Below are 24967 nucleotides of genomic sequence, written 5' to 3' on the forward strand. Positions count from 1 at the left end.
ACATAATATGATGTTCCACGTTAATGGAGTAGTAGTTTTGTGTTTAATAAACAAACATTCAAGAAAAACTTTACCATAATATTATTATAAGTTTATATTTATTTTATAATATTGACGGGTAGGTATCGAAACGAATATTCGTTTCGTAGTTATTTAGTTTATTGCGTTGAGATTGACCCACGCAGCGGGAGATTTTATTTTATAATATTTAGTGATACCAGTTTTTATAATATATACCAAATTTAAATGATCCTTAAAAACGTTTTTATTAAAGTTTTAAGTTAATTCTTATGGTTATGTTCATTGCTACACAAATAACACAACATATGTATATACCAATTTGCAACGACATTCTCCGTTTTGAAAATACATAATATTCGAACATTAAATAAGATTACTATCAACTTATACGTTAAATGATGAGTATTAGTTATAAGTGAGTCTTAGATTAGAAATTAAATGTAATTAATAATCATCGTAGTGGTTTAATTAAGATCCTACCAACTCGAGTTTTATAACCGTTATGTTATTTTTATATTTCTAATTTATATATTTTTCTGTTTAAACGTTAAAATTATAATACGTTTTTAAAAAGTTTCGTGTGTATTTTTTTCTATAGGAAACTATGACAATAATGGGACTACCATCATGGCTGCATTGGCTGGCTTGGTTCATTAAGCAGTTTTCGTTTCTTCTTATATCTGTTACACTCATGGTGGTACTGTTTAAGGTAAGAATTTATTTCATTTACTTTACTTACCCAATTAAAAGTTATTTTGAAATAAACACTAAAGTTAAATTAATGTTAAATACTGGTGGGCAACGGCCTCCTCTTCCTTAAAAAGAAGGTCACCGTGATGCTCCAGTCCGGTTTGGTGGATAAAGCAGTGGTGCCTAACCGGATTTGTATCCGAGACTTTAAGTTCCAGGTGCTCTTTTCAAAGAACCCATTTCATTTTGGCTCTTATTATTACTGAATAATCAAAATTATTTAATTTTCATTTAAAATATACAACATAATTTTGTTAACCTTATTATATAACTTCTTACGTATTTCAAACGATAATGTACTGTGAGCCGAGACGCAACTGTACATCGAATATTCCTTATCGATGAATACTTGAAGTTCTAAGGAGAATATAGGTTATTCATAAGAGGGCACATCGATTTCAAAATAATATACATCAAATTAAGGAACTCTTGATAGATGTTAGAATAATTTAATTGGTCGTAAGTTAATGGTATTTGTAATGAAAAGAAAATATAGTTTTGCTATTTATTTTTTATCTCAAATCTTTCCAATCGACGTACTGCCGGACCTCCCGACGTAAGTGTAATAAAATTGCGAAGAAATGCGAAACCACAGAATAAATATAATTTAGGATTCTTTTGGTTTTTTTTATTCTTGCGATACATTTATAATACGCGATAAAGAAAACGACTCCACATCTACCATAATATATATGTACATGCTATTTGAAACTATATTATGTCCAGAGCTACTGCGCAGGACGCATTATAGTGCACAAGTGTGTGCGCAAACACAGGTGTACTCTTTATTCCCTAACTCTCATAATCCAAAAGGACGGTAATCCGACATGACCGGAAAGAGTTCAAGCGCAGCACCAACAGCTTTCCGTGCTTTCCGAGGCACGATAGTGTACACACTACCAACTTCCTGACTCCGGGCTGCTATTGAAAATTTTTGACAGAAAAACCCAATAACTTTTTAATGGCCCAACCTGGGATTTGAACCCAGGATCTCCGGGTCTGCGGCCTTACATCTAGATGTAAGGCCGCAGACCCGGTGCCTAGGCACTAGACCAACGAGGCACTCGAATTTTATGTACACATCTAAATACATACTTGTCTTAGTCGTATTATAACTTTGTTAGACAACCGATATCTGGTTAGGACGTGTTTTTCGTTAATGTACAAAGTACAACTCTTGATGCACTACTGACCGATTTTTGTCGTAGCGCTCCATCTTAACGAACACTAGGCAATTGCGTAAGAGCAACATGCGCTCTCAATTCTCTAACTCATAATAAAATGTGACGGTAATCCGACAGCAGGTAGATACACTGTTCCATCACTCTCATAATCCTATGGGACAGTAATCTGGCACGATCTGAGCTTGAGCTCTTTCAAGCTCAAAAGAACAATACTAACACCAGTCTGTCAATGGAGATATATTTAGAAGAGCCCATTTTTTTATTGGCCCGATTTGAAACTAAGCTCCTAAGGATCCGTTTATCCGTTACAAACTCAGCATCTATAAGATATAATTATATCAATTTTTGACTTGTAATTTGAATATAAGAAATATATATTACATATATTATGTTAATTAGTTCAATTTCTCCGTTGTTTCAAAGTCGAGTAAACATAAAGATTTATAATTGACTAATATCAGCAGATAAAAATTCCTTTTGTGCGCTCGCAATTCGCCATAAGTCTGCTTACCGACAGGTAGTTTCGAGTAATTTATAATTATTAAGATAAAAACATTTGCAATACAAGATTAACTAAGATTATAGCATGGTTATAAATGTTATGATATTGAGAAACAACTTAGATCGCAGTGATGTTTCATATCATTATCATTCTGTACCTTTACGATGTCAAGTCAAATTTCGGCCACGGTAGCCATAAAAGTAACAGCGTGTGAATGTCCCACTGCTGGGCTAAGGCCTCTCCTTTTTGAGGGCAAGGTTTTGGAGCTTATCCCACCACGCTACCCCAATGCGGGCTTGTGGAATACACATGTGGTATAATTTCAGTGAAATTAGACACATACAGGTTTCCTCACGATGTTTTCCTTCATCGTGAAGCACAAGATGAATCGTAAACACAAATTAAGCACACGAAAATTCATTGCCTGGGCTTGAACCCACGATCATCAGTTAAGATTCATGCGTTCTAACCACTAGGCCATCTTGGCTTTAGTAGTAACAGCCTGTAAATGTCCCACTGCTGGGCTAAGGCCTCCTCTCCCTTTTTTTGAGGAGAAGGTTTGGAGCTTATTCCACCACGCTGCTCCAATGCGGGTTGGTGGAATACACATGTGGCAGAATTTCGATGAAATTAGACACATGCAGGTTTCCTCACGATGTTTTCCTTCACCGAAAAGCACGAGATGAATTATAACAGAAATTAAGCACATGAAAATTCAGAGGTGCTTGCCCGGGTTTGAACCCACGTTCATCGGTTAAGATTCATGCGTTCTAACCACTAGGCCATCTTGGCTTTACCTAATACCAAATAGCTGCACTGGTTGTATTATAGAACAAAATTATGTGCACCCAGGTGCACTCAAAATTCTTTCACTAGTCTAATGCGCTTTCCGAGCCACGAAAATGAGCCACTATCAACTTCCAAACTAATTGGGTTTGGCTTTTGTTGCCCACGAGATTTAAACCCTAATTACCTAATGAATCAACGAGGCAGTTTTTAAACTAATAAATTGTATATGAGAAATAATTAAATTGCAAAGCATGTAGTAATTAATGTATAACACTGTATTAATAAAAAACACGGAAGTGAAATCAATAATTCAGTGTATTGGTGAATGTAGTTTTAATCCATTAAATTAATTTGTCTTTATATTTTTTTGTCTTATTATTTTTTTATGCTGAGTCTTAGATTTTTATGTATAATGCTTATAACGCTTAAATATCTATAACGCTTAAATATCTATAACGCTTAAATATCTATAACGCTTAATAAGCGTTATAGGTACTTAAAAAAAAGGTAAACGAATGTCAAAAAATACGACTGACCTGTTAAAAAGCGAACTAACAAGTAAAAAAATTAAAAATAAAATCTGTTCACGCATTTAAGAGTTATGGTGGAATAAAGAAACACGTACATACATCAACCCTGAAAACATTACACTCCTTTTTTTGAGCACTCGTATAAAAAATAAACCTAGCATTTGTATTTCGACCTATCATTCGATAGACCGTGACCCTAATTGTTTGTAAGGTCACGGTGAGAACTCGTGACGGTTTTATGGTGCGTTTCCATTAAAATAAATGACAATTTCTATATTTGCTGACTCTTCGGAATGTCACCAACAATTACAACATTTTAATCAGTTTATTGACAACATAAGGTTTTTCATTCGACACTTATTTATTTATACTTATTCGACGATTATGGATTATATAATATTTTCAAGGGCGAGTGAACTGTATCATGTATATTAATCCAATACGATGAATACAGTTGTGGATGATTCTCATCGGATACATTCCATTCCTCACGATGTTTTCGTCTCAGCACGATATGAAATATTTCTACAAATTAACTTCTTAAAAAAAAATGTATTATGATTGCTCGGGTTTGAAACCGCAACCTTCTACTGGTGGTAGGGCTTTGTGCAAGCTCGTCTGGGTAGGTACCACCCACTCATCAGATATTCTACCGCAAAACAGCAATACTTGATATTGTTGTGTTCCGGTTTGAAGGGTGAGTGAGCCAGTGTAATTACAGGCACAAGGGACATAAAATCTTAGTTCCCAAGGTTGGTGGCGCATTGGATATGTAAGCGATGGTTGACATTTCTTACAATGCCAATGTCTAAGAGCGTTGGTGACCACTTACCATCAGGTGGCTCATATGCTCGTCCGCCTTCCTATTCTATAAAAAAAAAAAAAACCTTCGGCCACTATCATAATGACTATAATTTTTTCAAGATTCCTTTCAATTCGACGGAGGACGGGGAAGGATATGCCGTGCTGACTTTCACACCATGGTCCGTTTTATTTTTCTTTTTAACGCTCTTCGTCATAGCATCGCTGTCGTTCTGTTTCATGGTCAGCGTATTCTTCACTAGAGGTGAGAATTATTTATAAGTCGGAATTATATTAAACACTCAAAGGCCTTAGCTATAAATTTTGTTTAACGGGTTATATGTTAAACAATTCTGTGTCTTATTCTTTAGATTGTCAAATCAATAATGACAGAAAAACACAAATGCTACATTAGATTTCGCCATGCAACGTTTATAAGTACAGCCGCAGATATTTAAGAAAATTTTAAATAATGGATGATAATATAATCTTACATATAATGACTTATTATTTATAAATATTTATTTGCTAGTGATATTGAAAACTGGATGTTGGAATATTTAATTACATATGTAACCTCGGCTGAAATTGCCGGAATAATTTATTAAGTGCGACGATTTAACTATCTCGCTGAGATTCAACAATTATTGACATTGAGATTTTTTATAGATAACGTAGCAACGAATAATGTTTTTATATATTTTATAAATAAAAATAATCCAAAAATATATGTACACATATTTAAACGCTGTTTATAATATTAAGCTAATTATTTATATAAAACAAGAAAGACGAAATAAAAACGTAAATATAGATTTACGTTTTTATACATTATGACTTACCTACATGGCAAATTTACGTTACGTAAGTGTTGCGTGATGGGAAAATCCGAAAGTTAAAACTGTGTTATTAGGTTATTTGAAAAATCGATTACCTAGCCAAGAATAGCACATTTTTTTAAAAACAGCCACATTTGTATTAACCGATACAAACGGTGGAAAAGTGGTGATTTTTATCGAACAACGACATGTTTCTATGTTTTTGAACGCGTGCCATTATTATACAAATTGTTCGAAATGGTTTAACTTTAAACTCATCTGGACTAGACGTTTGTACCCACTTTTTCAGCATCACTATATCAATACAAATGACTATTATCTCTTTGCATCTATATTTGTGATAAAAGACATCAAAATATAAATATATTTGCATACAAATATATGAACCGCCATAGGATAGAATAATACAATATGTTAAAATTGGACAATGGCTTATCGCTTCCAAGCATCATTTTACTAGAAATTTAATTAACATAATTTAAACTACCCTTTTAAGTTAATTTTTTAGATCGAATAATTTTTGTAGTTTACATTTAAAACGAGTATTACATAAAAATGTTTTTCCAGCCAATACTGCAGCGTCATTCATGGGCCTCATGTGGTTCTCTACATACGCGGCGTTTATGCTGACTCAAATGTTATACGAGGACATCAGTCTAACCACAAAATTGTTGCTTAGCTTAATATCAAACACGGCCGTGGGATATGCTCTGCAAATGCTTATCATATGCGAAGGCACATCAAGAGGTAAGTTTTACATTTTTATATGATTAAAATTTTTCTTTGTTTCATTGCGTTTTGGTCTGTTGATACAACTAAAAGATACGACAATTATTATTCATGAAAGTCATGGAATTTAATTTAATAATGAAGTCTATGTTAACTTAATCAGCAATAATGGATAGCATTTAGAGTCAACGTCATTATTTGTCACATCTCAAGATATGCGAAACACGGAAACGTTCGTTCACATACATACATTACACACACACGTGCGTACGCACACGGATGCAAACATATATTTCCAAAATAATCCAACGAGGAAACTTGTCAAATTTAGTTTTAAAAGTTGAACTTCAAACAATTCTAAAATATAAAACTCAAAATGTATTATTATTAAATATTATTAATCAAATGTTATATCAACAATGCTTTGTTATTAATCAGGAACTCGATTTGTAATGAATCAATTGGGATATCAATTCATCAGTCCCGATAACGATGTTTAATAAATGAACCAATTGATATGGGCATGCACAACAAAGTTGCACTCGTACTACAATGCTGCACAGTATTACCTAACTACCAGATATCGCTGCATATAGACGATAAAAACATATTTATCACAATATTCGCTTATATTTTAATGTATAAACTAGGTGTGTGTTTCGATTTTACGCACGTCAAATTTATTATTATTATTTAATATATTACTATAACATGGAATGATGTAAAATATTAAAACACAACAACACAATAACCTAAGTAAATACAAAACTATACCTTTAATAATTCAATTATTTTATATTTTATTGGTTTTAACAGTCAAAAATAAAAATAATGATTGTTTGGCTTTGATAAATAGAATGTAAAATATTTTATTTATTATATTAACTTTAAAAAAGACAGATAATGAAATCACATACAGACTTCAATGTGTTTTTTGCTCACAGTTTTTGTTCATATAATATTATCAAGGCTAATATTACTTATATATTATAGATACGTAACATGTGGTGGTCTAAATAGAAATTATTTATAGTTTTTACGTCAAAATCCAAAATAAGTAACAATATTACAGATTCGAAGTTATAAACTAGTTGTCCATGCGACGAAACGTTGAACACTATTACTCCGCTTCCGTTGATTGTACCATAATGTTACATAAAATTACATATATTATATATAATTCCTAATAAATGGTCTCATAGATAGGCTCTGAGATAAACAAAAAATACTTTTCCGCTTTATGAAATAAGAAAATAAAGTGTATTATGCAGTAAATTTAACCATTGTTGACGAGATTATGTTTTAAATTTATCATATTGAAACTTCATTTCCTGTTTTTGCGTGGTATTACTTTCACCTCGTATAACATCAAATTGCTCTGTTTTGTCTCGCTCCAGTTGCATATTTAATTAATTGCAATCATATTTTTTTCCCAAAAACGATATTACAGTTTTGTTATTTAAAAAAAACTGAACCTAGTGTTGCCATGTCGGCTGGTCATATTGCCAGATCACAATAAACTAAAGTATATGATAAAAAAAGAAATAGTGCGAATATTATTAAACACTCGTCTTATATTCTTTATGTATTTATTATTATATAATTTAATAATAAAATGTAACAGTTTTTGCTTATGAACGGTAACTAGAGAGATAATTGTATGAAGCATATTAAACACTATACATCTTAAAACTATTACGAAATTTGATACACCTATTTATCTCATAATAGACTTATCGATAACTTTCAAACATATTATTACTTTGTTTTTAAGTAAAAGTTAATAGGTTTCCAAGTCGAACGATACATTATTACCGGTACGGAATCCAAAATCACAAATTAAATGGAAATTGTTTGTCATATTATCTGAATTAAAGTACTGTTCGATACGAAGGCATTAATTTAAAGTCGTCCTTGAGTGAATTGCCTAAATTGTTATTAATTAAAGCATTTAAAATTTCGTTCTAACAGAGCTCGCAAGTTCTATCAAATTGTTCATAGTAAATAACACGCGACTACATCACTCATTGTATTTATGTCATCCGCGTATGGATAACATGAAGGCTATTCGTACTTAACGTAGGGGTCAATTGACTATGTTTTCGTTGCATTTTGATCTTTACTGCTATATAATAAGTAATAAAACCGTATGTTAAATATCTTGTGACGCAACTATTGACTGCGACCGTTCATGTAAATCTGTAATGCTAGAATACATAAAAGTATTTCAAAATATCCACATATATATATATGTTTAAAAGATAAAGTTTATTAACGTCTATATTTATACTAATATTAGAAGTGCGATGACTTGACTAAACCAATGATCTGACCGTAATTAAAAATATAACATAGGAATAAAAATATCAATACTCTAAGCACATCTATTATAAAAATCGAAATTTAATATCGTTATTTACACACTGAACCTTTTTCCGATTTGATGTAATTTTAGTTTTGATGTAAAACTTTGTTTATATATTTGCTTTATTGTTTTTGTACAAAAACGTATTCGAGTAATTTGAAACGTTATGGCGAAATAATTGCATATCATATAGATGCTAGTCATGCTTTGTTTTTTATTTGTACGTTTTATAATCTACGTAACGACATGACCAAAGAGTTTTTATGTGTGTTAAACAACATAAATTATAATTGTACATATTAAATAAAGGTTGTATATTTATAAACACTTAAAGTATTTTTTTTTAAATACTAAACCTTGCACTTATTACAAATGAATGTATACTTCAATGTATCTAATAGATAAGCGTAATTCACACCGTAATATAGCATTCATAGATAAATGCGTTATAGCTTTTAGAATCAATATCCCATATTACGACAAAGAACAGTTTTAGGAATTATATACGTTTGACTATTCTTTTTTTTATAGAATAGGAAGGCGGACGAGCATATGGGCCACCTGATATTAAGTGGTCACCAACGCCCATAGACATTGGCATTGTAAGAAATGTTAACCATCGCTTACTTCACCAATGCGCCACTAAGATGTTTTGTATTATGTCCCATGTGCCTGTAATTACACTGGCTCACTCACCCTTCAAACCGGAACACAACAATACCGGTTTAGTTTTTAGTTTACAACAATTCAGATATATTGAATGATTTCTCAGCGCTTTAGACATTTGTATTGTACAAAGTATAATAATTCCTTACACCTTCAATGTGCTGTTGACCATGGAGCCCTTGAAGAATCGTCCCTTGTACCTGTAATTATAGCGTCCCACTCACCCTCGAAACCGGAACACAACACAATGTTTTGGTGTTTAGGTATGGAATATTTAATGAGTGGGTGTTAGCTACCCGTACGAACATGCACAAGGCTCTACAAACAACGTTAAAATAAATGTTTTACAGACTTAAAGAAAAAAAACTTGCAGAGGTTATTTTCCTCGTTTTTTTTTATTTCAGGATTACAGTGGAACGAATTTTTTACGCCAGTGTCTTATCATGATCAATTTCAACCAGGTCATGTAGCATTGATGCTGATCCTAGATTCCATATTATACATGTTAGTTGCTATGTATGTGGAAAAAATACGTCCAGGATTATACGGCGTACCATTGCCTTGGTACTTTCCTTTTACCAAAAGTTTTTGGTTGCCCACAAGCAAGAAAGTTGCAGGTGATTTTTATAAACTTTTTATTGTTTATAGGTTAAAATTATTATTTATAGTCTATTTCGTTATCTCATAATTAAGTTTATATGTATTGTAATTCATTATAATATTTTTATTTTATAATTTATGAGTGTTGGTTTTGCTTAAGGTGACGGAATGTTAGCAATCAGCCAAAGAAACATACGTCAGCGGTTACGTCAATACCTTCGTAGTTTATTGATTCGTTTTAATTTTATTATTTAAAAGTCCTTCTACTTGAAGGTTCAGGGTCGCGATTAAAATTCGTCATTCCTTTGTTAAAATTTTCATAAAAATGATAAATGTTCATTTTGTTTTTATAATATTATTTAAAATATATATAAAAATACTTTAGAATATTGTTTTTATACTTCTAATTAAGTTGTTGTATACTGACTTTTAAATGTTTAAGATATGCATTAAATGATTTAAAGCGAATATTAGTATTTGTTTTTAGTCGTACATGAACTTTTCCTTAAACATTCATTAAGTGAGTTGACTTTTCAATATTGCTTATGATAGAATTTTAGTATGTTACAGTGAGTAATACCTCATTTAATAGACTAATATTTTTTCAGCTTTAACCAGTAAGGACGGTGTGGATCAAGAATATAAAAATTCTTTGTTAAAGGTCATACATGATGAAGAACCTAAAGGGGTGCCCATGGGAATCAATATTGAAGTAAGTATACAAGAGCTGCTAATTATATCTGTGTATTTGTAATAGAAACCTCTAAATAGATATAGATAATGCGAATAATTTAAATAAATGCCAGACCATTAAGTAAACTTGAACTTGGAATTTATTTTTTGTTGTCGAATTAGAAAAAATTTGATTGTAGCTACTTAAAAATTCTTGTTTCTAATGTATGAATAAGTTCTTTGTTTTTATTATGCAATACTACAATTTATTACGCCGAGATAGCCCAGCGGTAAGAACGCCTGAATCTTAACCGAAGATCGTGGATTCAAGTCCGGGCAAGCACCACTGAATTTTCATGCGCTTAATTTGTGAATGAATTATAAATTCATCTCGTGCTTTACGGTGAAGGAAAACATCGTGAGGAAACCTGCATGTGTTTAATTTCACTGAAATTCTGCCACATGTGTATTCCACCAACCCGCATTGGAGCAGCGTGGTGGAATAAGCTACAAACCTTCTTCTCAAAAAAGGGAGAGGAGGCCTGTAGCCCAGCAATGGGACATTCACAGGCTTTTACGGTTGCAATTTATTACAAGTATTTTGGTATGTTTTCTTTTAAACGCGTTTTTAAATGTAGTCAATATACAGCTTAACTTGAATAATAGTTTATCGTATTTAGCCATCGCGTCGTTAGTGTGCAAGTACATGCGATTAAAGATAAATATGCTTGTTATATTTATTTCCGACTACTTCAGTTTTCCGTGTCCTTTTTCGTTTGTTTTATCGTGCATTTAACTATAACGTGCATATCAGCAACAAAGATCTCAGAAATAATAATCATATATATATATATATATATATTCTTAATGCAATTCATATTAAATATTTAGTCTTCATAGTTAATTATGAATTATACTTATAAAAAACGTAACTAATTAGTTTTTGTTGATATTTCTCAGTGGAATCTTTATAACGATTCAAAATTACTCAAACCAACTCGAAATAGAATATTTTGCTATCGTACAAAAATATATATTATTAAACAAGTATTTTATTATATGAACAATACAAATATACATATTAATTTCAGAATCTCACGAAAATTTATCGTGGACGCAAGAGAGCCGTTGATAATTTAAATCTTAGGATGTACGAGAACGAAATAACAGTGTTACTGGGTCACAACGGCGCCGGGAAAACAACTACAATATCGATGCTGACGGGTCAGTACTGATTGATTAGTCTTTGTGCATATCTAGTTTTGAATTTTCTATTTATGTATAACATCTTGAGGTATTATTTGTTTAAATATAGGTATATAGACGGGCGTACTTTCCACCTGGTAAGTGGTCACCTACTGCCACGCCAATGTCTATGGGCACATTGGCGTCGTAAGAAATATTAACCATTCCTTAAATCACCAATGCGCCATAAACATTGGGAATGAAAATGTTATGTCCCTTGTGCTCTTAGTTACAATGCCGAACTCACTCTACAAATTTGGCGGTAGAATGGGTGGTACCACCAAGTCAAACCTTATATTAGGCATTAGTATATTTTACACTATTATACATTTATATATTTTACATTATTATATTTTACTGGTGGTAGAGCTTTGTGCAAGCTCGTCTGGGTAGGTACCACCCACTCATCAGATATTCTACCGCAAAACAGCAGTACTTGGTATTGTTGTGTTCCGGTTTGAAGGGTGAGTGAGCCAGTGTAATTACAGGCACAAGGGATATAACATCTTAGTTCCCAAGGTTGGTGGCTCATTGGTGATGTAAGCGATGGTTAACATTTCTTACAATGCCAATGTCTAAGGGCGTTTGGTGACCACTTACCATCAGGTGGCCCATATGCTCATCCGCCTTCCTATACTATAAAAAAAAAAAAATTAGGTTAGGTTAGGTTAGTCAACCTACAAATCGGAAAACAAACTAAGTATTGTTGTTTGGCGGTAGAATGGGTGGGTACCACCAAGTCAAACCTTATATTAGGCATTAGGTAGGTAGGTACTGTTGGGAATTCTGTCCATAGACAAGAAAAATTAGTAGGAAAAAAAAATCAAACGATTGAATGGGAGTCTTTCGATCTATCTCATAAGTGAAATTAGAAACAAGAAAATAAGATATTTATAGAGAAATGTGTTATATGTTATTAGACAAGTAATAATTTAGTCATTTAAAAATATAAAACAAAACATTTCTAATAGGGGATGAAATTTTGGAAGTCAATTTCGTTATTTTATACAGTGCTGTAATAAGTAATAACGAAGGCTATTTGAATTTCAAAACACTCGTTTTGAATAATATATACATATGACCTATTTATTGAGAAACTAGTTTTTAATGTAATTGAATTAAATCGAATAATTACATACAAAGTCTCTGAGACTTAATAAGAACTAATGAATAGTGATTACTAAACGGGTCACGGAATTCGGTTTCTTAGAAATATTAATATAGTTTTTATTATATCTCTTCACGCTTGATACGTTTCATAATAATATAATAATATCCTGGGACATTTTTCACACACGGCCATCTGATCCCAAATTAAGCTTGTACAAAGCTTGTGCTATGGAAACCAGACAACTGATATACTACATATACTACTTTTTTTTGTAAATACATACTTATATAGATAATTACACCCAGACTCAGGACAAACATTCATGTTCATGCACACAAACGTCTGTCCTGGGTGGGAATCGAACCCACAACCTTCGGCGTGAAAGGCAAGTGTTCTACCAACCACGCCAACCGGCTCGTCATTCATAGATATTGTATTTAAAAAAAAGCTAAAATTAATCATTAACCTGTATTGGAGGAGCGTGGTATCGTCAGCTGTAAACGTGCGCCAGCCCAGCAATGAGACATTTACAGGCTTTTATTTAATAAACCAGAGTATATAAATAAGCGAGAAAATTAATTGAATTAACATTTTAAACCGAATTCTTACTTTTTAAATTACAAGTAATCATTCAATCTTAAAATAAATAATTATACATTCAGTCTTAATTAAAACGGTTGTTTTAAGAGACAAAATTAATTCTATAGTATATATTTTTAAAATGCTGTTCAACGAAGGTCATTTTATATCGGCATTTGCTTACCGAAGTCAAGTATTTTTTTTTTTTATAAATGAATAGATATTTTTTAATACCTTTTATATTTTTAATAAAGGTATGGTCCCACCGTCGTCTGGTTCAGCGACAATAAACGGATATGACATTGTATCTGAGACGGAACAAGCTCGCAAGTCAATAGGCATCTGTCCTCAACACAACGTCTTATTTCCCGATCTCACGGTCGCCGAACACATAATTTTCTATTCGAGATTAAAAGGCGTCCACAGATCAAAGATTAATGAAGAAGTCGACCATTTTGTTAAACTATTAGAACTAGAAGAAAAGGTACGTATTTTATCTACAGAAAAATTAATTAAATTATTTTATAAAGAGAGAAATGTTAAACAATATCAAATACAGTAGCAGTTTTAATGCTAATTGCCTTTGCAAAGACGTATTTTCCAATACTTTGAAAATTAAAAAGATTAATTTAATTATTTTTAAAACACAATATATTCTTATGATATAAAACAATAACTAATCTAACGAACTAATAGTGGTATCGTGTTTAATTATAACTAGAGTTTTAATAATGTTTACTGTATTATGCCGAACATCTTACACATTTTGTATCTAAAACTTCAATGGAAAGACGTATGTAAATATTTTTATAACAAAACAAAAACGAGAAACTAATACATTTTAAACTCACTGCTTACTTATTATGTACTCGTAGTTTACTGAAGCTAACAAAGTAAACTCATTACTTGTTATTTGAGAGCCAAAAATATTATATTTTTTTCAAAGATAAAGTAAATTTAAATTATAGATTTGAAAATTGATTTATTGTTTTTGTTTTATAATTAATAATAACAGAAGTAATGAGTCGTACGTCGTGCAGAAAAATCAACATTTTCGTATTATTGCGGCTTATGAGTCGGTTTCCGAACATGCATTAATCAGGCCGAATATTCGGCCGGAGGTCGAACTACCATTCGTTGCAATTCTAATTATAACTCATGCGATAGATAGACGCAGATTTATTGGGTCATATACTATTCAATATTTTATCATATTGTAGCAACGAAATGCATTAAAGTAAGAAGATAATTTTTTTTTTAATCTACGTTTTTGCTGCAATTTCTCGTTACATCAAAAAGATAAGTTAAGCCACTACAGCTATCTCGTATTATTCATTAATAAAAATAAGGAACTGCTACTTTATCATAATCGCTGTACGTATCATGCCGTGAAATGTTTATAATATGTTATAAATAACTATAATTCCTACCTAATTAAGCCTTTCATTGTTCAAGGGATATTTGATGTTAATTAGATATTAAGCGTTCTGTAATAACCTGCTACCGATTTGTTGGTGTGGTTTATAGTTCTTTATTTGTAATTCAATACATGAATGTACGCACCGCGCCAGCGGGACGTGATCTCCAAGCACCTGTCGGGCGGGCAGAAGCGGCGGCTGTCGGTGGGCGCGGCGATGTGCGGCTCGTCGCGCGTAGTGCTGCTGGACGAGCCCACGTCGGGCCTCGACCCCGCCGCGCGCCGCTCGCTGTGGGACTTGCTGCAGAAGGAGAAAAAAGGTACCTTCGTCGACGACATTAGAGAATCGAGATCATTTCACATTAGTTGCGACTATTACGAAATAATGTAAAAATATTGCGTAATAACTGTATTTAATTGTTATTCATGTAAAAGATAACACTTTGTGCAAGCTCGTCTGGGTAGGTACCACCCACTCATCAGATATTCACAATCTCTCTCTCATTCATATCACTCATCACAAGGGACATAAAATCTTAGTTCTCAAGGTTGGTGGCGCATTGGCTATGTAAGCGATGGTTAACATTTCTTAGAATGCCAATGTCTAAGGGCGTTTGTGACCACTTACCATCAGGTGGCCCATATGCTCGTCCGCCTTCCTATTCTATTAAAAAAAAATAAAAAAAAATACCGAATAAATGAACGTTATATAAATAAATGAAATTATTTATTTTTTGTATCACAGGACGAACAATGATCCTAACAACACACTTTATGGATGAAGCGGACGTGCTAGGGGACCGGATAGCGATCATGTCTGGTGGCCGACTCCAGTGTGTCGGGACTCCGTATTTCTTGAAGAAACATTACGGTATTGGCTACAAAATGACCATTGTGAAATCCGACCACTGCATAGTGGAAGATGTCACAAGATTCTTCAAATCGTACGTTCCGGATGTTAAAGAGAATACTAATATTGGTAAATGTTATATTTTAATTTTGTTTAAAAATTTCCGTATTAAACACAAGTGGCAGAATTTGTAATATTAAGGTATCCTTCTAAAATAATAATTATATTCGGTTTTCAGGATCGGAACTGACTTACATCTTGCCAAATGACCAAGTCGGCAAATTTCCAGATATGCTTAAAAAATTTGAAGAGGAAAAAGAAAACTTGAATATTGCGAGTTACGGTTTATCCGTAACGAGTCTAGAAGAAGTATTCATGAAGTAAGTCACAAATATTCTGTACAATTTTATAATAATTGAAATATAACAATTCATTTTTTGTGTATAAACCATAATATTGTAATTTTTTTAATATTTTCTAAGAGCTGGCGCAGAAGACAATGGAATGGCTTCAACGAACAAACACATTTACAAAAACTCGTATAATGACGCTGCTGTGGTCCCTGTGGAAGTGAACCGCAACAACATAAGTATAGTCATTTTTCGAACTAGACTTTGATGTTAACTGTAATTTCGATTATCATTAAATGAATGTAAACAACTTGCCTTTCAGTGGACAACGAGCCAATACAAAAAGTGCGAGGCTGGAAGTTACAGAAAAACCACATAAAAGCAATGTTCCTAAAGCTAGCATACAATACCATAAGAAATAAACTCGGGGCGTTTATACAAATAATAACACCGATCATAAATATATCTATATCAGTGTGGATCGCTAGATCCTGGAAATTTATGTCACATTTACCGCCCCTGGACCTAAGTCTAGAGAGCGGGTTTAGAAGAACGCAAACGCTCCTATCCGAGGGGGCGAATTTAACCGAAAATAGCATAGAAAGAAAAGCGATGATGGCGTTCAAGGACTACTTCAAAACGTCCTCGGATCCGACGATGACGCTGACGGATATAGGGAGGATGGACTTGACTAAGTTTTACCTAAAACTGGTACGTCAGTGATTCCTAACCTCGCGACGGCTCCGGCCCTCTCGCTGACCCTGCGTTCGTCCGCAGAGCGCGGCCGAGCTGCCCCGCGTGCGCTACGAGGCGCTGGCGGGCGCCACGTTCGCGCCGCAGCGCGTCACGGCGTGGTTCAGCAACTACGGCTACCACGACTCCGCCATCTCGCTGGCGCTCGCCAACAACGCGCTGCTGGGCGCGCTGGCGCCGGGTGCCTCGCTGCGCGTCGTCAACCATCCGCTGCCCTACTCCATCGAAAACCTGGTCAGTGTTCTCTCCAATCGGCCAGAGTTCGGACCGTCGGTTCTAAATTATTTACCGAGAGGAACTTGTGAGAAACTCGGTGGTTACAGTCAGTAGATTAACATTATTTTTATTTTTTATTTAGAAAACTCATCGCTTCCTATCTCTTTTATACTTTTCGACCTCTCACAAATTTGAGTTTTAATTGCCATTGTATTATAGGTTAAAGTGATGGCGAGCGGTAGCAGTATGGGCTTTCAATTCGCATTCAATATAGGATTCTGTATGGCGTTCGTTACATCCTTTCTCGTACTTTTTGTTATCAAGGTCAGTAAATAGTTACAATTAAAATAAAATGTAATAATTGCAATATTCTGATTTGTCATTTAATCAATTGTGATCCGTAACTCGTGTACCAGGAGCGCACAAGCGGCGCGAAGCTTTTGCAACGCGTGTCGGGTGTACGTCCAGCGGTACTTTGGACCACTGCGCTTGTATGGGATTGGCTGTGGCTGTTAATGGTGTTCTTTGCAATTATCTCAACACTTGCCTTTTTTCAAGAGAATACATTGGCCACGCCGGAGGAGTTAGGTGAATTACCACATCCATTGTTATAAATCTAAACGTATAGATCGATAATGACGAATCAAACATAATTTGTATATTTTTGTGTTACAGGAAGAGTTCTTCTAGTGCTGATTATTTTCGCTTTCGCTATGATACCTCTTCACTATTTGGCTTCTTTTTATTTCGAAGCTGCCGCTACTGGGTTCTCGAAGATGTGCTTCATAAATATATTTTCTGGTAGGTTAATGAACTATGTATTGTGGTTTTAGTACCTTAGGTAATGTGCATTAAACTTTAAAAATCTGTTTTTATAGGTTGCATGCCGTTTTTAATAACAGAAGTACTCAGATTGCCTGAAGTTGGCAACCCTTATTATGCACACATATTTGATTGGGTGTTTTCGCCATTACCCATCTACTGTATCAGCCGAAGTTTTAGGTATGGAAATATATTGTGCAATAAAATATTTATGAATAATCGCATAAAAACATTGAACATACAAAGATAATGCTAAGAGTATATTTTGTCTATTTTTGTTCGACATCCAATTAACGTTCGAAACAAAAAGTGCCAACAATACACTGTTTACACAAACTCAATGCTAGTCAGAAAGAATAATATAAAAATTATTTTAAAATTCATCGGGTTCCCAAATTATAAGTAAAAAATGTTTATGATTCTAATTAAAAATACAATTAACATTATTTTTATACTAACTAAAATTGTAATAACTATAATGACTAGTATATTAGAAATTCCCACGTTTTAATTGATAAATTTTAATTTCTGCTTGTTTTTTATAATAAACTATTGGTCCTATTTTTGCACAAGTAAAATCACTATATATAACATTTTATCAAAAAAATATGGACATCCCGTATCAGCCAGTAGTCTATCCCTTATTAGAATTCTAACGGCACTATCGTTAGGAGCAAAAGTAGAAGCGAATTTTTTTAACGAATTAATGTGTTCATTCCTCCGATGTTAGCTTTATTGCCTGCCTTGTTGGTTCAATGGCTAGATATAATGACGCAAATCCCGAGATCCTGGGTTCAAACCCAAGGTCAGGCTAGTAAAAAGTTATTGGGGTTTTCGATCGAAAATTCTCAATAGAAGCCCGGAGTCTGGAAGTTAGAAATAAATATACTCCCATACCTCGGAAAGTACGCAAAGACGTTGATCCTGCGACAGAGCTCTTTCCGGTCGTGTCGGATTGCCGTCCCATCGGATTATGGCAGGGAATAGACAGTAGATTTGTATTTGTACTTTATAATGATCGAAAAGTCCCTGAAACTTATATTTTCCGATAATTTTAGTAGTTTTCAACTGTATATCTTTAACTTTTTTTTTTACTCATATCGCTGTGAAAACGCTTAGTAATCGTTTTAGTAATATAAATCCATATCGTCACCAGGGATATGAGCATGTCCGCGTTCTCGCTGCTGGCGTGCGACGCGCTGTGTGCGCAGTTCGAGAACATCGACAACTGTACTCGACACACCGTCTGCACTAAGCTCAACGTATCTGTTTGCTGTCGTAAGTGAGTTTTGTATCTTTCAATCATTCGTTGCATATCTCGTATCTATATATTATAGATCATATAAAGTGACGACATCTTTGTCCGAACAAATAGCAAATTATGTCCTATACAAGCAATTTTAAATATTTGGTAAATCTGTTTACATTTATTTCTCTACATTCCGATGAAAGTGTCGAAATCGAAACATCACGTTGCTTTATCAAAAATCGAATTAAACAGTGGACAGGTTTTAGTGATGTTATTCGGAGATAAAAAGTAGCATATATAATATTACTCACCAGCCTATAAATCGAATTATCATACTCATCCGTTATCCCAAGAGCAAACTAATAAACATTTGCGTTTTTTATGTTAGTAGGAATTAAACTTTTACTATTGTCATTTTAGAGCTTCCATAATATGTTTAGTGTAACTCTAATCAATCACTTATATTACGATATTTCATTTGAACTTTTTTTTTAGTCGACGACGATCCCTTTTTGAGATGGAGCGAACCCGGAATCGGTCGATATTTATTCACGATGAGCCTCGTGGGTGTGATCGGGTTTACTATTTTATTAATAAAGGAGTACGAAGTTTTGAATAAGGTCAGTGCATAAAATATGATCGATAACACGCCCCCCACCCCGAGCTGACCCCCGTGCGGCGCAGGTGCGCTACGCGGCGCGGGCGGCGCGCGCGGCGGGCGCGGCCGAGGACGGCGACGTGGCGGCCGAGCGGCGCCGCGTGCGCCGGCTGCCGCGCGAGCGCCTCGCCGACCACAGCCTCGTGTGCCGCGACCTCTGCAAGTACTACGGGGACTTCTGCGCCGTCGACAACCTCACCTTCGGTCGGTATCGCTGCAAGAGCGGAACGGTAGTCCTAGCGTACGAGAGAACATTTTATATTTCAGGACAAACGGTCAAACGGGCGACCTCTGGGGCATTTTTATGCCCGGTATTAAGACAGAGGATATCTGCCAAAAAAATCTACCAATATAGAATTATTACCATAAGCTTACTAATTAACCCGCATTGGAGCAGAGTGGTGGAATAAGCTCCAAACCTTCTCCTCAAAATGAGGAGAGGAGGCCTTTAGCCCAGCAGTGGGACATTCACAGGCTGTTTCGGTTCGGTTTCGGTACTAATTATATGACGTTTAATTATTTTATTTATATTCTAGCTTCCATTCGAAATTAATATAAAAAAATATTTGAATATAATTTTTCCCGCATTTTGTATTTTACCAGCTTTATCAAATGGACCGTTTTTTAATGCAATGTTATTATCAAAGTACATTCAACAGAAAACAGTACAGTTGTATTAGGTAAAATCAATATTTTCCGAATTAGAAACATGAAATTTCAATAAAAATATACGATTCTACTCCGTAGCGGTGGACAAGGGCGAATGTTTCGGGCTGCTGGGCATCAACGGCGCGGGCAAGACGAGCACGTTCCGCATGCTGACGGGCGACGCGCACATCAGCGCCGGGGACGCGTACGTGCACGGGCTGTCCATCAAGACTCACATCCAGGACGTGCATCGGCATATCGGTAAATATATAACATATCCTGGTGGTAGAGCTTTGTGCAAGCTCGTCTGGGTAGGTACCACCCACTCATCAGATATTCAACCGCAAAACAGCAGTACTTGGTATTGTTTAAAGGGTGAGTGAGTCAGTGTAATTACAGGCACAAGGGACATAACATCTTAGTTCCCAAGGTTAGTGGCGCATTGGTGATATAAGCGATGGTTAACATTTCTTACAATGCCAATGTCTATGGGCGTTGGTGATTACTTTTTTTTTTTTTTATAGAATAGGAAGGCGGACGAGCATATGGGCCACCTGATGGTAAGTGGTGACCCATATGCTCGTCCGCCTTCCTATTCTTTAAAAAAAATATCCCCTGGTTTGCGATACTAATCAAAAATATTACTTCCTTTAGGATCAGTTGAAAACTATTTCAAAGAATCATATAAAAACTTACTTTATATATGAGCTTTTACTGTTTATATTCACATTCATAATCATACACTTCAAACAATAAGTATTATTTTTTCAGGCTATTGCCCACAGTTCGATGCACTAATAGAAAATTTAACCGCTCGGGAGACACTAAAAATTTTTTGTCTTTTACGTGGAATCCCTGTCCGAGTTGGATCAGCACGGGCCATACAATTAGCGGAAATGCTTGGTTTTATTAAACACTACGATAAAAAGGTAAACAAATTACACTTATAAATTGTTCCTTGTTTATAGAATATACTTATTTATTTATTTTTTCGTTTGTAGGTACACGAATGTAGTGGAGGCACTAAGAGGAAAATTAGTACGGCACTAGCGCTCCTAGGGGATTCGCCTTTAGTATTTCTCGATGAACCTACAACAGGTAGCTATGATATAATTTTGATTAATTTGCTAATAATAAAATTATAATATAACGTATTATAAATTTATGAAACGTGTTTTGGGAGATCATTATCAATATATTTACAATCTGAGGACGTAAGTAAAGTTTTTCTGCATAGGTCGGTATGATATTTGGCATCTAGAACGAAAGGATATCAGGCAAACGCGACCAAAGCGGCATAGGTACACAGTGGAAATTCCCCGCCTACGTACGAAGCGCTTTGAATCTACATTCATCATTCGCACTGCGAAACTATGGAATGCTCTGCCTGAGTCCGTATTACCTGATAGGTACAATGTTGGTGTCTTCAAATCCAGAGTAAACGGGTTTCTTATAGGCAAGCGTGCTACATCTTAAACGGTGTCGATGCTTAACATCGGGCAAGTCAACGGTCAAACGCTGGCCTATTAATTGTAAAAAAAAAGGTATAAGTATGGGCGTGTTGCGCAGGCATGGACCCCGCGTCCAAGCGGCTCGTGTGGCGCAGCGTGAGCGCGGCGGTGGCGGGCGGGCGCAGCGTGCTGCTGACGTCACACAGCATGGAGGAGTGCGAGGCGCTGTGCTCGCGCCTCACCGTCATGGTCAACGGCCGCCTCTACTGCCTCGGCCCGCTGCAGCACCTCAAGAACAAGTTCTCGCAAGGTAGCGCTGAGGATCGTCATACTTCCCCGATGACTTGTTTTTGTTGATAAACTTCCGGTTACACGGTTGCAAACGAGACTATTATAGGCACCTCAGTGCTGTTATGCCGTCCTAGCTTCTTTATCGCATGTTCGAGTACATGTAAGAGGTGTTTAGTAGGAAAATTATTGACTTCTTAGACGGAAATATAATAGCAATTATTATTTTAAAGTGTGCCGAATTACATCAGCCATTAGAATTACATACAATCTATCATTAGATAAAAAAAAATTATGGTCAATGTAAAATTATTCGAGGAATCGTTGTGATATTATTATCAATTTCATTTTGTTTCGTTCCAGGTTATACTTTAATAGTTAAATGTAAAGCGGGACCAGATAGAGATTCAAACGTAGCAAAAATAAATCAATACGTCCTCGAAAACTTTAGAGATGCTAAGCTCATGTGAGTGTGACACCATTTGGAATATCTACGACTAAATTAATAAGCGACAGATAAACAAATTATTTTTTTCTCGTCTTACAGAGAATCTTACTTGGGTATAAGTACATACTACCTCGACGACCGAAACCTGCCCTGGTGGAATGTATTCCACCTGATGGAAGCGGCTCGCAATCTCTATTCGATGGAAGATTATTCGGTATCGCAGACAACGCTCGAGCAAGTTTTCCTTCGCTTCACAAGGATTCAGGGTCAAGTCGATTAAAACTGCCGTTACTAAATAGTTCTCAAACTTGCTTTTCAACATTGTTTAAGCGGTAAGTTCTTAATAGACTCAGTATGTAAACTGTGTGATGTGTTTTTACTTAGCAATTGAATACATGAATTCGAATGTTCAGTATTTTATACGTGTATTAAATTTTTCGATGTGTATTTGTAAGTGTTAACGTGTTGTTTATACCGTGCTATATCGTAACATTATTAGTGTGGACTAGCGTTGTTGTCGGCTAGTATAGTAGTATTTTTATTATATTTTAGTACTTAAAGCATTTCACTCGAGTTATAATAACTAAACGAATGTCTCAAAGACAATCATAGAATACTCATGGTGTTCAAAGTATTGCAGCTTATTCAATAGTATCGAACTAGCGAGCTGCTTACTTTCTAAGACTGAAAGTGTAGAATACCAATAGATCAATGGATATGAACGAGCCCTATTTTATTCAAAAATGTACATATTTTTATTCGAATATTTATTCTATCTTTGTAACTTCTAGCTTTTAGCTAGCTTATTATTGCATATTATGTTACGAAGTCCAAAGGTGTCGTCTCCGCATTGATCTTTTTATACCCCCAATCCACTCCACTGAACGTTGAATAACCATATTTATATAATCGCTATAAATTATAATTTATATTATACCGTGGTATATAATGAAGTATGTGGGACGAGCTAGCGGACGAATTAAAGTGAAGTGAAATATTGTACATTTCTACGTAGTTTTTTTTTTTTTTTTTGCGTGACCTTGAAAAACCGATACTTAAATTACAAAGCGATTGGAGTTTAGTTAATTAAAAAAAAGTGTATGTTGTAATGATAACATAACCAGTTACTTAAATAGATTAATTATATTGTTTGAAAAAAAAAAGATATCGTATCGAACAAATAAACACTTAATGCATGATAGCTTTGGAAACCATTTACCCAATGTTAATTAAACAATTCAATATAATACACGGTCTCAAAGTTACCTGGAGGGAAAACCTGCTGACGTTTAGACCGCCTGTTGTCTAACTATCATCTACTTTGCTATTTTTACATAAAATAAAAACACAAAGCATCTTGAACAATGATTATTTGATAAAAAACACTTCATGTTCAACTAGGTATATAAGCTTTAAATATAACCGAGTTGTGACTTTCTTTATTTCGTCTGTTTTTATTATTATCTATTTAAATTATTTAGTTCAATTGTTCGTTTATTTATTTGTTATTCAGTGTTGATATTTTATCTTTAGACGCGTTACATTGAAAACGAACGAAAAATGCCATTCTTTCCTAATATTTATATGCAAAAAAAAATCATATATTTTTTCTAGCTGATAGAAAAACATATATAAAAAGAGACCAATATATATTATATTATACGTCTTGCAATATGTGCGGTTGTCTTGCCTCAATGAGACTACATACCGTGTCTAATGGTAAAATATATTATTTACAATTCTAAAATAATTAAATAACTAATGTCAATATTTCATATGACACAAGCTTAATTATGATTTATTTTATTTATACATTTTTTAGTATTTTTGCTTTAAGCAATATTTATTTTACCAAAGCTATGCTTAAAATATTCAAAATTGTAATAACTTTTTAGTGTTAATATATATAGTTCGAATACTAAATTGTGAAGTATGTATGTTATTTAGACGTATTTACATAAATGTACAAAATAAACACGACGCTGTAGTCATTATAACTGTCTAAGCATTAAATATGCTATTTGTGATATCATTTTGTGATGCAATGTTTACATTTTTACCAATAAAATTATTTTTGGAAAATACACTCCTATTATAAGATAAAATTTATGTTCCTACGGCTACCAGTCGAGTCGAATAAGTTGTTTTCGACGGCCATATAATTTATTAGACAATTATTAAAATAAATTAATTTTCTCAAAATTCATATTTGTATCAAATGTACTAAAAAGTTATTTATGATAATAATACCTAAGCAAAACTTTATTAATGCTTTGAATGTGTCGTCTAATCCGTCATGTACTGTCGCGATATTTTGTAATGAGTGTTCGCATGTATTACTTACGTAGGTTTACAATTTTATTTAAATAAATTTAATAACTTTTATCAAAACTTGTTGTTTTTATTTCATCAGAATAATTATATTACAACAGCC

The 24967-nt window shown here is 34.2% G+C and overlaps 1 protein-coding gene across 1 annotated transcript in view; it reads left to right on the forward strand.

The window, feature by feature from the left end:
- LOC126770718 (phospholipid-transporting ATPase ABCA3) overlaps positions 1–24916 on the forward strand; it is a 30553-nt gene extending 5637 nt beyond the window's left edge. Inside the window, exons 6-31 of the mRNA XM_050490240.1 lie at positions 620–730; positions 4701–4842; positions 5984–6163; positions 9581–9793; positions 10385–10488; positions 11540–11672; positions 13638–13867; positions 14955–15120; positions 15546–15779; positions 15889–16030; positions 16133–16239; positions 16323–16711; positions 16778–16987; positions 17189–17293; positions 17386–17557; positions 17645–17770; positions 17848–17971; positions 18948–19069; positions 19536–19660; positions 19725–19902; positions 20446–20607; positions 21118–21275; positions 21348–21444; positions 21916–22107; positions 22449–22551; positions 22633–24916. Coding sequence (XP_050346197.1) covers positions 620–730; positions 4701–4842; positions 5984–6163; positions 9581–9793; positions 10385–10488; positions 11540–11672; positions 13638–13867; positions 14955–15120; positions 15546–15779; positions 15889–16030; positions 16133–16239; positions 16323–16711; positions 16778–16987; positions 17189–17293; positions 17386–17557; positions 17645–17770; positions 17848–17971; positions 18948–19069; positions 19536–19660; positions 19725–19902; positions 20446–20607; positions 21118–21275; positions 21348–21444; positions 21916–22107; positions 22449–22551; positions 22633–22813 — 4206 coding nt within the window. The 3' untranslated portion in view covers positions 22814–24916. The remainder of the gene's footprint in view (positions 1–619; positions 731–4700; positions 4843–5983; positions 6164–9580; positions 9794–10384; positions 10489–11539; positions 11673–13637; positions 13868–14954; positions 15121–15545; positions 15780–15888; positions 16031–16132; positions 16240–16322; positions 16712–16777; positions 16988–17188; positions 17294–17385; positions 17558–17644; positions 17771–17847; positions 17972–18947; positions 19070–19535; positions 19661–19724; positions 19903–20445; positions 20608–21117; positions 21276–21347; positions 21445–21915; positions 22108–22448; positions 22552–22632) is intronic.
- Positions 24917–24967: the final 51 nt, after the last annotated feature.

This window comes from Nymphalis io, chromosome 9 (genome assembly GCF_905147045.1).
Source record: "Nymphalis io chromosome 9, ilAglIoxx1.1, whole genome shotgun sequence".
NCBI lineage: Eukaryota > Metazoa > Arthropoda > Insecta > Lepidoptera > Nymphalidae > Nymphalis > Nymphalis io.